Here is a 13,635-nt window from a genome sequence, read left to right as displayed (position 1 = left end):
GAGAAAGAGCACAGCTGCTGCAGGGCAAAGTGGTTTTTATGTCATTAGGCTTCTGCAGTGAATCAACTATGGGTCATGTTAAGGGTCTCTGGCTGAGTATAGTGAACTTGAACATCCCCAAAGCATTTTGGGCAGCATTTCTTCCTCCAGAGCATCAGGAGAAGCTCTTTTAGTAGGCGTGAAAGTGGCTGGAGGAGAACTGATTCCTCTGTTATCCAGAAGTCTTCCAAAGAAGGACAATAGAGCTGTGAGGGGCCTGAAGCACACAGCCTATGGGGAGCAGCGGGGATGAGAGGTGATGGCCTCAGGTAGTGCCAGGGGAGGCTCAGGTTGGATACTGACAAACATTTCTTCTCCCATAGAGCAGTGCTGCAGTGTCACAGCTGCCCAGGGAGCTGGGGGGTGAGGGGTCACCATTCCTGGAGCCATGGGGATGTGGCACTGAGGTCATTGGGCATAGTGGGATGGGTTGGGGTTGGGACTGAGGATCTTGGGGATCTTTTCCAACCTCTGAGGAAGTTTAACCACACCTCAATGTGTGTGTTCAAATATCCGTTATATTCCAAGCAGTAATTACAGCCTATCAGTCTTTAATCCCTTTTATATCTGTTGTATTCCTACAATGGTTAGATACTTCAGTCAAAGCCATGTGCCACATTCAGTCATTACTTACACACACCTGGACATACACTGTCAGCACTGTTACCTTGGCAGCCAAATGCACGATCTCTGAGGACGTGTGCAAGGTTTGTTTGACCAGGTTTTATTGGCTGTTGTTTGTTACTGCTCTTCTTTGTTAATAGATGAAAACTTCCCTATCCTGTGTCTCTGTTTTGGCCATAAACAATCATTTGGAACTCACCCCTGTTTGTACTCATTGTTTTCTGTTCTGCTTTGGCAGTAAGACTTCTTATGAGTCAATGTGTGTAGTCCAAGGATCTCCTTTACATGCTCTCTGTGAGGAATCCTGGCTTTTAGTTTCTTTGGATATACTTATTTGTAACAGATGGGCTAAACACAGGCAGTGAGTGTGTGGCAACTGAGAACCATCTTTTGTTGTGGCGAATGGAGTGGGTATTTCATGGCCCCAGCATTGGAGCCCCTTCCCCCTGCTCCTCCATTCTGCTGTTCTGACCTTATGGAGATGACATACTTCATCTCTGAGGCACAGATGTCATTGCAGTAAACAGGATTTGTAGCCAGCTGTGCCCCTGACCTCAAAACAGTCCATGCACTGATTCTTCCTTATTCATTCTGCTTATTATCCTTTCTGTGGCCTGCTTGCAAAGTTCGTATTCAAATCTAAAATGATAGATATTTATTATCACTATTATTATTAATAGTTGAGCAATGAACTCTTCATACTGGATAGTCTGCCTTATCTACTGCAGCCAGAGCGTATCCAAAGCTGAGTTGGGGTGTAAGCTGTTCCCATAGGCATGGAAGGCAGCCTGGAATCTCAGCCCCGGGCAGTTCCCAGGAACACTCCTGGAGGAGGCAGGCAGCACTAAATGTAGGTGGGACTTTCTGCCTCGTGCAGTGGGATGGATGGAATGATTTTCAGAGTATTTTTCAGCCTTCTTTCCCATGATGGCTCCCACAAGGAGCCTGACAGCAGAAGTCAGCTTAGCTGCAGGCAGACTGGCTGGGGAAGATCTGGCTCTGTTGTTTAGTAGAATCATACACTCATGTTGGAAACGACCTTTGAGATCAGCAAGTCCAGTTTCTTCCCTGTCTTGGGAAGGGATGACCAGATGGTCAAGGGTGAGGGGTGAAGGGTGGAGGGATAATGGATGTTATGGGGAGATGCTGGAGTTTGAGCAGTGGCCGGCACAAGCTGAAGCAGAACCTCTCTAATAACGTTATCTCGGGACTATGAGTGGGTTTCAGGAGTTTCAAGGACCTTATTTTTTTCGGGTTTGACGACTCAAGCATGAATTGCAGTGAGGCATTTTCTTTGAGAGCTGTGACCTTAAACGCAAAGCATTTCCTCTTTTGTTTTTTCTTTTTTTTTACCTTTCTGAAAACCCCTGGGTTGTTTTTGTCCCTTGTTTTCAATATTCTCATGACAAATCCTTGCGGGCCTTTTTGCACTTACGGTACGTACTACACCCTGTTTTTCACCAGGGAGACTGCAGCTATGACCTGGAGCTTCAGCCTCACCTACGCATTGAAGACGTTCATGGTCTAAGGAATAAAAGCCATCCTTCCACAACCAGTTCCATGTTAGCTCAGAAGACTCGCTTGTCTAAAAGAGACATGGCACGCACAAAAAGGACGTTTGTACCTGATATCGGTGACCATGAGAGGGAATTCTTCTCTATATTTAAAACAACGAACACAAAGACTCCCAGAACAACAACTGGGCTGGATTTGGAGGAGCCTGAGTTGCCTACAGACACCGAAGCTTCAGAGCCCTTCTCAACAGGAAGGTTCACTCCAGTGGAGAGTGCTGACCTGGGCAGCCAAAAGGAGGAGGAAATAGAGAAGGTGACGTTTGACTTAAATGAATTTAATGACTTATGTGACGATGGTGGAAGTCCTGTAACTCATGAAAGTGCAGCAGTAGAGGATCTCAGGTTGTTAGATAAGTGCTGCAGTTCAGTGGAGCCGAACCACAGAGATCTGGGCTACAACAGCTTCACAGCTGAGAAATCGCCTGTGTCCTCTGACTTATTTTACCTCCCAGAATCACACGTGGATTCCTTTGTTCCTATGAGCTCCTCTGAGGAGCTTTCCAGGCTAGAAGCAGCATTTTCCCGTGTGAAGAGGCTGTTAGCACGTTCTCCTCCCCCTGTCAGTGAACTTGAAGATTCTGAAAAGCTGTTGAGACATGAGGAAACACTGTGCCCTCTTCCAAAGCTGTCCTGCAGGAGTTATTCAGGGCAACTGCCAGACAAAGACTTTCCCTCTTCCTTAGAAGTCTCTCACTCTCTGCTGCCTGCTGAAAGTCCAGAGCTGGAGGTCACTGCTGACCCGAGTGCTTCTGATAATCCCTGCCTTTCAAAACCTGCATCGTCTTCGCCAGCAGCTGCTGGTGGAGCCAAGGAGAGGCCTCCATGGGGTGGCAGCTTCCACAGTCTGCTGGGCAAGGAGGGATTCGGAGCAAATAACACAAATAACCCTTCAAATAAACACTTTGTTCAAGGAGATTTAGAGCCGAACAAGAAAGATGTGACTGTTGATGAAGAGAAGAGTATACATCTGTTTGAAGATGAACATGTCTATGAAGCAAATGATGAAATGACGTCTGTGAACGTGGAGCCTTTGCTCAGGTCGGGTTCAGGCAGACACACTGCAGGGCCAGACCCAAAGCTGCTGCCCTCAGGGCCGGGCTGCCCACATGGGGACACAGCCTGCAGGGAAGGGGCAGCACGGGGGGAAACAGCACCCAGGGGAGCGTGGGGCCATGGCAGTGCGACTGAGCAGGCCCTGCACACCAGTGACCTCTGTGACTATTCCCAGGAGCTGTTTTCTGTTAACTTCGATCTGGGGTTTTCCATTGAAGAGTGTGAGGAGGAAATCACTGAAGACATGGATGCCATGAATGCCCCCGAGTTAAACAGTGCCTCGGGGAGTCGTGCGGGTGTTCAGCTCACCGCCAATAGAAAATCTCTGAATGATGGCTGCAGGATTCAGACATCACCAAAATGGGATTGCAGAGATCTGGAGGGAAGAAATGTTTCCACACCACGGCTTCAGCAGAGCAGAAACGTGAGGGACACAGCAGTGCCCGGGGGGACAACAGGGGGCAGGACGGGACGGGGGCCACAGGGAGCCTCACCTCCTTCACCTCCTACCCCAACGGGCAGAAAGGTGAACAGTGCTGAAGCTACCAAAAGGATTCGTAAGAACGTGTTCTCTGCTGTCACGGAGGAAGTTCCAGAGGTTCGTCCTATGGATAAAGAGAATGCAAACTCACAGAGAAAGAGCTTTAGGAGTTCAGCCTTGGATGCGCTTGATCCCACTGGAAGAAGAACTGAGAACCTGGAAGGCACCAACCTTCATACTTCATGTGTGTTTCCTGCAGAAGGTAGGGAATTCAGGGTACCGTTACCTTCATGTTTAACAAGTACTGCTGAATCCAACATCTGTCAGACTCCAAAAACCCTGGGGATGTGGCACTGAGGGATGTGGTCAGTGGGTGTGATGGAGGTGTGGTTGGCCTTTGGGACCTTGGAGCTCTCTCCTCCTCTCAGGCACCTCTTGCAGAACCAATTCTCTCCCTTTATCACGTTCATGTATTTAATCATAAGGAGTCCTCTGCGGAGAGTCAGAGAGGCTGCAGTTGTCTGAAACGTGATTAGAGAGAACTGTTGGGTGAGTTCTGGTTTTGTTCCAGCGCATCCAAAGCTGTACCTGATACAGAATGCCTCCAGAATTCTGACACTTGGACTCACCTTCTTAGGGCGGCTTCTCCACGTGTCCCAACTCCCGTTTCATTTTCCTCCTCCCTTTCTGTGTGTCTGTACTGCCTGGGGAAATCATTTCCTCTCCAGGAAAGTGGGATTTATTGTACATCTCCACTGGAGAGTATTCATTTGGATTAAAAGGGCTGAAGGGAACAGATTGCTGCACAGATCAATAAGCAATCTCCTTATTATGAGAGAGATGGAGGTTGGCTGTTCAATGGTTGCAACATTGCACTCTGAACAATACGTTTCCTTACCATTGTTGCTTACTGCTTTTTCTGTAGGAACCAGCAGTGAAAGTGAAGAAGAGATTGTTTTCCAGAGGAAAAATAGGAGAAACAATGTTTTGAAGTCTCCTGATGTGAGTCTTAAAGGGGAAAAGATGAAGAGAAGCAAAATGACGGGATGCATCCAACGTCAGAACAAAGCTCCGCTCTGCAATAACTTCTTTCTGTCTGCACAGGTTGTGAATGACAGTGACTGTGAATCACCAGTCCGTGCTGTCAGGAAACGCCGACACCCACGGGCTGTGGTGAGTGGGGATTTGTGCTGAAGGAGGGAAATAAGGCAAACTCAGTCATGGAGTGTGTTTGTAAGTGTTCGTCCCACTTGCAGTCAGTAGGAAAGTGACATTGAACATATGTTCTGCCCAAGGGCACATTAGAATCCCTTTATTCCTTCACAGAATCACAGAAAGGCCCAGGTTGGAAGTGACCTCAAGGATCAGGAAGCTCCAACCCCCCACCACAGGCAGGGCCACCAACCTCCACATTGATACCAGCCCAGGCTGCCCAGGGCCCCATCCAACCTGGCCTTGAACACCTCCAGGGATGGACGGGGCATCCACAGCCTCTCTGGGCAGCTGTTCCAGCACCTCACCGCTCTCACAGTAAAGAACTTCCCCCTGACATCCAACCTAAATCCTCCCTCCTTCAACTTCAATCCATTTCCCCTTGTCGTGCTGGTATCTACCATATACAAGAGTTGACTCCTCTCCTGTCTGTAGGCTCCCTTTAGGTCCTGGCAGGCTGCAATGAGGTCACCCTACAGCCTTCTTTTCTCCAGGCCTAACAAGCCCAGCTCCCTCAGCCTGGAGGGCTTCCTTCCTTTAGTTCTCCCATAGAGTCTCCTCCGATGACTGTAGCTGTGTGGGAAAGGATTATTGGTGCAGGTGTGAGAGCTGAGCTTTGTGAAAGGCAGTAAATATCCCTTCTGTGAAATCTGAAATCAAACCAATGTTCACACCACATTTAATCAGTTTTTTTTCATCCCAAATGATGTGTTTTTCTGTTCTGTTCTGAAAGGCCCAGTTTTTGCAGAACAATTAGCATCGTTTTGACATGTGTCATCAATTACAATAATCTGGTGTTGCTTAGGAAGTGCCAGATGTTGAATGACTGTGACTGAAGGGTGTCCTGCTTTAGTCTTTATTTACTGAATTGTTTGTGAATCTCCTCCAGTCTGACGTGTCCAGTGATGACAGCGTGGATTTTCAGAAGATCCCAGACAGGAGCTGCAGGGGCTGCTCAGCAGTGGGCACCACGGCTCAGCCCAGGGGTGTGAAACGTCCGAAGGTCAGGAGCAGCATCACACATAAGGTATGACATCCCTTGTCCCTCTGAGTGGGCTGAAGCACACAACGGGAGCAGCTGGCATTCAGCTTGCAGTGCGTTTAGCTGCTTTGCTTTGTCTTGCATGTATGTACAAATATAAATGTATTTGTGTTTGCAGCACAAGATCTAGCCCAGAGAAATGCCTCTTTTGAGCAGCATGTGTTACCAAACAAAGAGACAACTAGTGAGATTTAACTTTGTGCTCAAATTGGGAGAATAAGAAAACAAACCCTAATGTGTGTGCATTCAGGTTTAAAAAAACATGAAAATGGAAGATGGCTCAAGTACTGGTTTAAGAGTCATTCAGTCTAGAGTTTGTGTGTCTATGTATATTATGGCCTGAGAATGAGAGCAGTTGGGCTGGAAGGCTCCTACCATGTCCAGTGCTGTGCTGCAGGGCTGACCATGGATGGCACTGTCCTAACGCCTCTCCAACATGCCTGGCAGTGCAGCACCAGCCTCCCAGCAAGCTGTCCCAGTGCCTGCACACCTCACCATAGAGCAGTGCTTTGTAGTACCTGAACCTCCCCTGGTGCCACTTTGTTTTAAAGATAGATCTCTTTATGGAGACTTTCCTCCCAGCCATTCCCCCTCCTTGCAGCATTAACCAGGTGCAAGCAGCAGGGCACAGTGCACGTGCTTGGCCAGCACTTTGCAGTCCAGCTTCACCCTTCAGCACTCCCTGGGCACTGGTATGTTATTTATTGCCCTGAGTGCTGCGTTCTCCCCACCGTGTTCCCTTGGGACGGATTCTCCTTTTGGCTGATGTTCTCAGCACATGAAAGCATTTAATGGGAGGCCTCCTGTAATGTCAGTTCATTGTAGCAGTAATGGATTCATCTCACTGAAAATCTTTTTGGGGTTTCTTTTCTTTCTCAGGATGCAGCAAGACAGTTCTTAGATGAAGAAGCGGAGCTGTCCCAGCAGGATGAGAGCTGTGTTTCCTCGGATGAAACTGAAGACACAGACAAGGAGCTGAGCTCCTCAATCGCTCAGTTCCTGAATGACGACGCAGAGGTCACCCAAGTGTTAAATGGTGAGTGGTGCTGTGTGGCTGATGAAGGGAGGTGATACAGGTGGTGCAGTGTGAGAGGTGCAGCCCTCAGCCACTTGCTGTGTGCCAGCTGTAAGCAGGAACATCCTCAGCTGTGGTAGATGAGGTGCTCTCCATCTCTGTACCTTTGCTGCTTGTGTTCTTGTGGGTTTCTTATGGAGTAAATCTTCACAGGAATCTGCTGTGCAGTTGCTTTGTACAATGTAGAAAATAGGTGTTTTGAGGCTGGAGTTCTCTGACTGTGAGCCAGCCAACCCCTCGTGTAACACCGTGAGCAAATACAAGCAGAATTTCCCCCTGTGGTTCTAAACCTTGTCTCCCCCTGCGACGTTTGCATGCTGGAATGGTCCTGTTGCCATTCAAGAGATTCCCAGACGTTGTTGAGGATTTTCCTCCTCCACTGAAATCTCAGAAATCCTAGAACCGAATGGTTTGGGTTGGAAGGGACCTTTAAGACCACGTAGTTCCAACCCCTGCTGTATGCAGGGACACGTCCCTCTCACTCAGGCCGCTCTCCTGCAGGGCAGGCTGGGCGCACTGCTGAGCTCAGGGGGATCTTCTTGGGGGTGTGGAGGACTCCAGAGGTAGGAGGCTGTAAGGAATGGCTCAAGGAAAATGGGGTTTCATAAGAATGAAAGAAAAAACGTATCCTTAATAGTGCTGTGATGTGTTTAATTCAGACTCGGAGATGAGAGGCGTTTACCTGAAGTCCGTGCGCAGCCCAGCGCTGGGGAGCAGATACAAGATGGTGCATCGGGAGTTTGACAGCACTGAGATTTTCTCACAGGTATGGGACCAAACTGCTGCTGTCTGTGTGGGGTTTGGTTACGTGTGACAGCGTTTCAGTCCCAGTCCTACCCTGAGGAGTTGTTTGCAGCCTATTGTTGCTATATAGTAAGTTCTAACAGGTTTTTGACGTTTTGATTTTCAAGTTGAAAGCATGCAGCAGTTCTGTGATGGAAGCACGCAGGTTCCATTGGCTGCAATGAGGCTGTCAGCAGTGTGGAGCAAAAGCAGCCTGGTGCTCTGCCTGCATCCCAGTGTAGTTGTGGTTGTCACTGCTGACCCACGGAGGGCTCGGGAGATTCCTTCAGGTCCTCCAGCTTACCTGCCCTCTCTGCTCCCTCTGTCCTCCTCCGGCACCTCCCAGGAATCACAGAATCACAGAATTATCAAGGTTGGAAAAGACCCAGCAGATCATCCAGTCCAACCATTCCCAATACGTCCTGGCTAAATCATATTCCTCAACACCACATCCTAACGTTTCTTGAACACTCCCACGGTCGGTGACTCCACCACCTCCCTGGGCAGTGCATTCCAATGCCTAACTACCCTTTCTGAGAAGTAATATTTCCTAATGTCCAGCCTGAATCTCCCCTGGCGCAGCTTGAAACCATTCCCTCTAGTTCTATCACTGTCTACACGAGAGAAGAGGCCAAACCCCAGCTCCTACAACCCCCCTTCAGGAAGTTATAGAGAGCAATAAGGTCTCCCCTGAGCCTCCTCTTCTCCAGGCTGAACAATCCCAGCTCCCTCAGCCACTCCTCATATGGCCTGTGCTCCAGACCCCTCACCAGCTTCATTCACACAGAGGCAGGGTGCAACTGAAGATGCAAAGCCTGAACTTGCATTTCATTTTTAATATCATGAAGGCACCACAAAGTGTTTCTGTCAGCAAGCATAGTGTGTTTGTGCAGAGCTGATGTTGTGCAGTGGTGCTGTGTGCACAGCCTGCCTGGTTTTCCTGCAAACCCAGCATGTCCTGGGTGTGCTGCTGTGGCATTCACCCGCAGCCCTGTGCAGCAGCACAACGCTCCTACCTGCACCATGAATCTCTTTGGTGCTATTTGGTGCTATTCTTAGCTAGTGAGCCTTGCTTGCAACTAATACTCCCTGAAAGCTTCCTGGTGATAAATCATAGAATCATGAAGGCTGGGAAAGGCCTCCAAGATGACCAGGTGGGTCCAACCCCACCCTGCGCACTGCCCACGTCCTGCAGAGCTGCATCTCCATCTTCTGGAGCAGCCCTGGGATGGTGACCCACCACTCCTGGGCAGCTGTGACACTGCAGCGCTGCTCCTCCAGAGAATAAACAGCTCCTAACGTCCAACCTCAACCGATGAACTCGTATGTGGATGTGTGAGAAGCTCCGAGTGTGAGTCGGGTTGATAAGCAAAGGTGGACCAAGAGGAAGAGCAAAGTCATTGCATTGCTTCCCTCTCACCAGGTTTGTTTTTCATCCCCCTGCAGGTCCCGGAGCAAGACGAGACCTACGCAGAAGACAGCTTCTGTGTTGTGGAGGGGGAGGAGGAGACGTGCAGAAAGAGTGAATGGAGTGAGGAGGAGGAGGAGGTGTGTGTCAACTTTGAGCTCCTGAATGATGAGAGTTTTGGTGGTGCAGGACGGCGGTACCTCACTCGGCGGAGGAAAAAACTACATGGGGCCAAGATGGAACAGAACCGCCCAGCGCCGGTGCAGAAGAAACCATCCCGGATTATTGTCCTCAGTGACTCCAGTGGGGAGGAAACGAGTGTGAGCAACGAGAAGGGCACGGCAACACACTCCAGGGCAGAACAGGACAACCCTGAGCTGCTCACATCACTGCCTTCAGTCTCTTCTGTGCCACATAAGAGAATGGCTGGGGACAGCCGTGGCCATCAGTCTGCAGACAGTAAGAGTGGGACGCTGCTGGGCTTGAAGGCGGCTGTATCTGAAATGCTGGACTTCCACCCGGGGCCTCAATCCAGCGCAGGGAAGGCGGCTCTCCATGCTCCTGCCGAGGTGGGTGTGGGTGCTGGCAGTGACCTCTCCCTGCCTCGTGCTGTGCTGCAGGGGCAGCCTGCCCTGCTGCTCTGTGAGGGCTGGCAGCACAGCAGCTACTGGTGAGGGGGGTGGTTCTGCCCACACTGCTCTGTGATAGCAGCCCTGGTGCTGCCACAGGGAGCTGTGCTGCTTGCAGGGTGTCTGAGCACTTAGTCTGGAAGTTTGGGATCAGCTGCTCTTGAGTCTGACAGCCATGAGGAATATGGGTCTGTTTCCAGTAGCAGAGAGATAACAAACAATTTGGTTTTGCAGTTTTAACATACTTGTTCACTTGTTCACAGTACTTGAAGGGAGTGTATAAACAGGAGGGGGAATGGCTGCTGTGAGGGTGGCAGTGATAGGACAAGGGGGAATGGTTTGAAACTGAGACAGGGGAGGTTTAGGTTGGATCTTAGGAGGAAGTTTTTCACCCAGAGGGTGGTGACGCACTGGAGCAGGTTGCCCAAGGAGGCTGTGGATGCCCCATCCCTGCAGGCATTCAAGGCCAGGCTGGATGTGGCTCTGGGCAGCCTGGGCTGCTGGTTGGTGACCCTGCACACAGCAGGGGGTTGGAGCTGGATGAGCACTGTGGGCCTTTTCAACCCAGGCCATGCTGTGGTTCCTAAATGGAAGCAGCCTTCCAACAGGGGTTGTATTCCCTGCCCTTACGGCTTCATGCTGCACCTCAGTCTCTTACATTACTCAGCTGTTGCTGAACCTTCCAGTGGCAGTGAATGCTGTGTGCTTTGTCACACTTGCTGCTCCACAACTGGGTGCTCAGCTGACTCAGGAGATTTGTTTATAGGGGATTAAATTATGTTTGTGAGTTGCAGTATCAATAATGCCTTTTAAAAGCTCCTATTAATGGGGTTTTCCCAAACTCTGTAGTGCAGTGTGTCTGTTAAGCACCGCTATTGGAAACTGCATTGTCAGCCGGCATTCCTGCTGTGCACTTACACTGCTGCCATGTCTCAGACGTGCTGTTGGTTTGCAGCCCTTACAGCTGCAGCGCTCAGTGAAGGACACTGCTGCCAATGCTGCGGGTCCCACCAAGGCCCCTCCAGCTCCGCTGGTCAACGACACGGCGCTGTGTGTCCTGGTGGACAGCCGCGAGATCTCCTCTGGCGCAGACGTCATCTCCTCCCTGAAGGCCGTCCATGGGGTGAAGGTTCAGGTCTGCTCGCTGGGCAGCAGCGATTACGTTGTCAGTAACCGCATGGCGGTGGAAAGGAGGTTCCTGTCGGAGCTGCTGAGCTCTGCGAACAGGAATAAAGTCACCCAGCGCCTGCAGCGCCTGCACAGCATGTTTGAGAGGGTGTGTGTCATCGTGGAGAAGGACAGGACCAAACCAGGTGGGTGCTCCTGGGATGGGGATGTGCTGAGCTGTGCCCCAGGCAGGCAGTGACCCTGCTGGCTGTGTGTAACTGCGAGACTGAGGACAGGCTGAAAACTCCCATAGGCTCTGCGGGAGTGCTACACTGATAAGGTCACAAGCTGATCTGGTTCTGTAGAGATACTTAATTACTGATTAGTGATGTATTTTCATCAGTTCTGTCCATCTTTTCTCATTATTACACTGCTTCTGATTGCTGCTCGTTTCTTACTACGATCCTGTGATTCTCCTTTGTAGCTTTGCAAACCCTCTGCAGCTCTCCATGCTGTTCTTTGCCCATCCCTTACCATGGGGCTGTTCCTCCCCTCCTAAGGATCCCCACATACAATTTACATTTTCACTGTTAACTCCTACCTCTCCCTCCCAAATAACCCGATCAGTCCCATCCCACAGCTCCCCATCTCCCCTCTTTCAGCTCTCCATCCTCTTTGCTTTTATCTGTGAGGTCTCATAGCGGGGATCCCTGGGCTGCCTGCCCTTGTAAATGACAGTTTCACAGTAACAAGCACTGAAGTTGCACTGAGGTTTCTGTATTGACCCTCTGCAGGGGAAACCTCGAGGTTCCTGCAGAGGACGCAGCACTACGATGCTACGCTGGCTGCGTTGCTGCAGGCTGGTATCCGGCTGCTGTTCAGCTCCTGCCAAGAGGAGACTGCGCTGCTGCTGAAGGAGCTGGCGCTGGTGGAGCAGAGGAAGAAGGCTGCCATCTGTGTGCCAACAGAGGTGCAGGGCCACAAGCAGGACATGCTCAACTTCTACCTGAGCATCCCCAACATCAGCTACCTGGCTGCCCTCAACATGTGCCACCACTTCGGCTCCGTCAGGACGATGGTCAACAGGTAACGGCCCAGGCTGTGGCTGTCACTGAGCTCTGCTCCCACCCCCCCCTGCTGTGCCCCCCTTTCCTTTCACGCACTCCCCATTTCCCAGCATCTCTCCTGTGCTGTGCTCGCTCTGTCCCTGCTGTGTCTCACACCCACCGCTCACCCTGGGCTCCCTGTGCTCTGTTGCAGCTCCCCATCAGACATTGCTGCTGGTGCCCAGGTGAGCCTGCAGCGCGCCGAGGAGACGTACCGCTACCTGCGCTATGGCTTCGACGTGCACATGCTGCCCGAGAGCCTCTGTGCAAAGGGGAAGAGCAGCAGCACCACCAGGAGCTGAGGAGAGGAACGTGGGGCTGCTGAGAGCCCCGGCTGCTCCTTCAATTGCACTTCACCGAGTGTACAGTCACTGTCAAATATGTAAATAAACACTCAGAGAAACAGTGGGGTTTGGGCACAATGAGACTGCTGGACAGGGCAGTACCTACAGCTACTTCCCGTGCTGTGATGGGAGTGGAGGTACCACAGTGCCTAAAGATGAGCCACCATCATCTCAGCACTCGTGTGCTGCTGCTGGTGTCTGCTTTGCACAGAACACGGAGCAGTTGTTGGGGTTACAGCCAGGATGGCCCCGTGCAGCTCCAGGGATGGGGCACCCACAGCTCAGGGCAGTGCTGGGGCCTCAGCAGCAGCTGCTTTAGCAGCGTGTGCTGTCACACAGCAGCAGGCTGCAGCTGCTCACAGGGACACCCTGCCCTCAAGGGGAGCTAGAACTGGAAGTAAAGCTCCTTTGATTTGTTCTCCCTTTCACCAGCCACCTTTCCTTTGGAGGCAGGGAGCTGGAGCTGTGCTCACACACACTGCAAGCTCCAGTGGTGCCAATGGGCTGAAAGGGGTGAGGGAGCCGCCCTCCCTCACTGCCACCTCCTGATCCCGCTCTGTGCAGGGATCACTCCTCAGGTTTCCATTGCATGATTTCCCCCCCTCCTCTTAAGAAATGCCCAGAGCTGCTCCCTGCCACGTCCAGCTGTGAGTCCCACTGTGGGAAGGAACAGGGTAGACAGAGACCCCTGCTCACCATTCATGGGTTCAATTAAGGCCATATGAATAATTGTGGCAGAAACTCAAGCAATGCTTTCTTATCTTCTGCACAGGAATTATTCACAGGCTTTACTCCACCTTTCCTTACAGTGTGATTCTCACAGCACACACCTGGTGTTGCTGGGATGGTCCTGTGCCCACAGTCACCCATTGCAGCAGAGGAACTGTGAAGCTGCTGCCCCCAGGAAGGCACAGCTGCCCCTATCTCCAGGTACACAGAGGGCTCAGGGCAACAACCTTCTAGGAAAGATGGAGCTGAGGAGCCCAGCAGAGCTCAGCAGCCGCTTTCAGAGCAGCTCAGCCCAAATGTAAGTCCTGCAAGTTTATCTGGGGGCACGTGAAGGTTTTCCCTGTGAGGAGGAGGCAGAAAGGGGCTCCAGCAGCTCAGGTGTGGGGCCCACAGGGCAACAGCCTGCAGTGAAGTGAAGAGCTACCAATT

The 13,635-nt window shown here is 51.2% G+C and overlaps 1 protein-coding gene across 5 annotated transcripts in view; it reads left to right on the top strand.

Annotated features, from left to right (window-relative positions):
* Positions 1 to 13,423, top strand: part of FANCM (FA complementation group M) — a 47,700-nt gene extending 34,277 nt beyond the window's left edge. For 2 of the 5 annotated variants that reach the window (XM_015865898.3, XM_085547873.1), the window contains 10 exons: positions 2,128 to 4,033; positions 4,697 to 4,773; positions 4,876 to 4,944; positions 5,873 to 6,010; positions 6,905 to 7,061; positions 7,760 to 7,866; positions 9,330 to 9,860; positions 10,876 to 11,233; positions 11,822 to 12,113; positions 12,288 to 12,538. In XM_015865898.3, the coding sequence (XP_015721384.2) occupies positions 2,128 to 4,033; positions 4,697 to 4,773; positions 4,876 to 4,944; positions 5,873 to 6,010; positions 6,905 to 7,061; positions 7,760 to 7,866; positions 9,330 to 9,860; positions 10,876 to 11,233; positions 11,822 to 12,113; positions 12,288 to 12,435 (3,783 nt within the window). In that variant the 3' untranslated portion in view covers positions 12,436 to 12,538. Of the gene's footprint in view, positions 1 to 2,127; positions 4,034 to 4,696; positions 4,774 to 4,840; positions 4,945 to 5,872; positions 6,011 to 6,904; positions 7,062 to 7,759; positions 7,867 to 8,011; positions 8,204 to 9,329; positions 9,861 to 10,875; positions 11,234 to 11,821; positions 12,114 to 12,287; positions 12,539 to 13,286 lie in introns of those variants that run through there. The other 3 variants (XR_014946203.1, XM_085547872.1, XR_014946204.1) reach the window with 3 other exon arrangements.
* Positions 13,424 to 13,635: the final 212 nt, after the last annotated feature.

This window comes from Coturnix japonica, chromosome 5 (assembly GCF_054131305.1).
Source record: "Coturnix japonica strain WE chromosome 5, WE-NBRP24, whole genome shotgun sequence".
Taxonomy (NCBI): domain Eukaryota; kingdom Metazoa; phylum Chordata; class Aves; order Galliformes; family Phasianidae; genus Coturnix; species Coturnix japonica.
The sequence above is the reverse complement of the archived record's forward strand: the minus strand, read 5'-3'. Positions and strand labels throughout refer to the sequence as shown.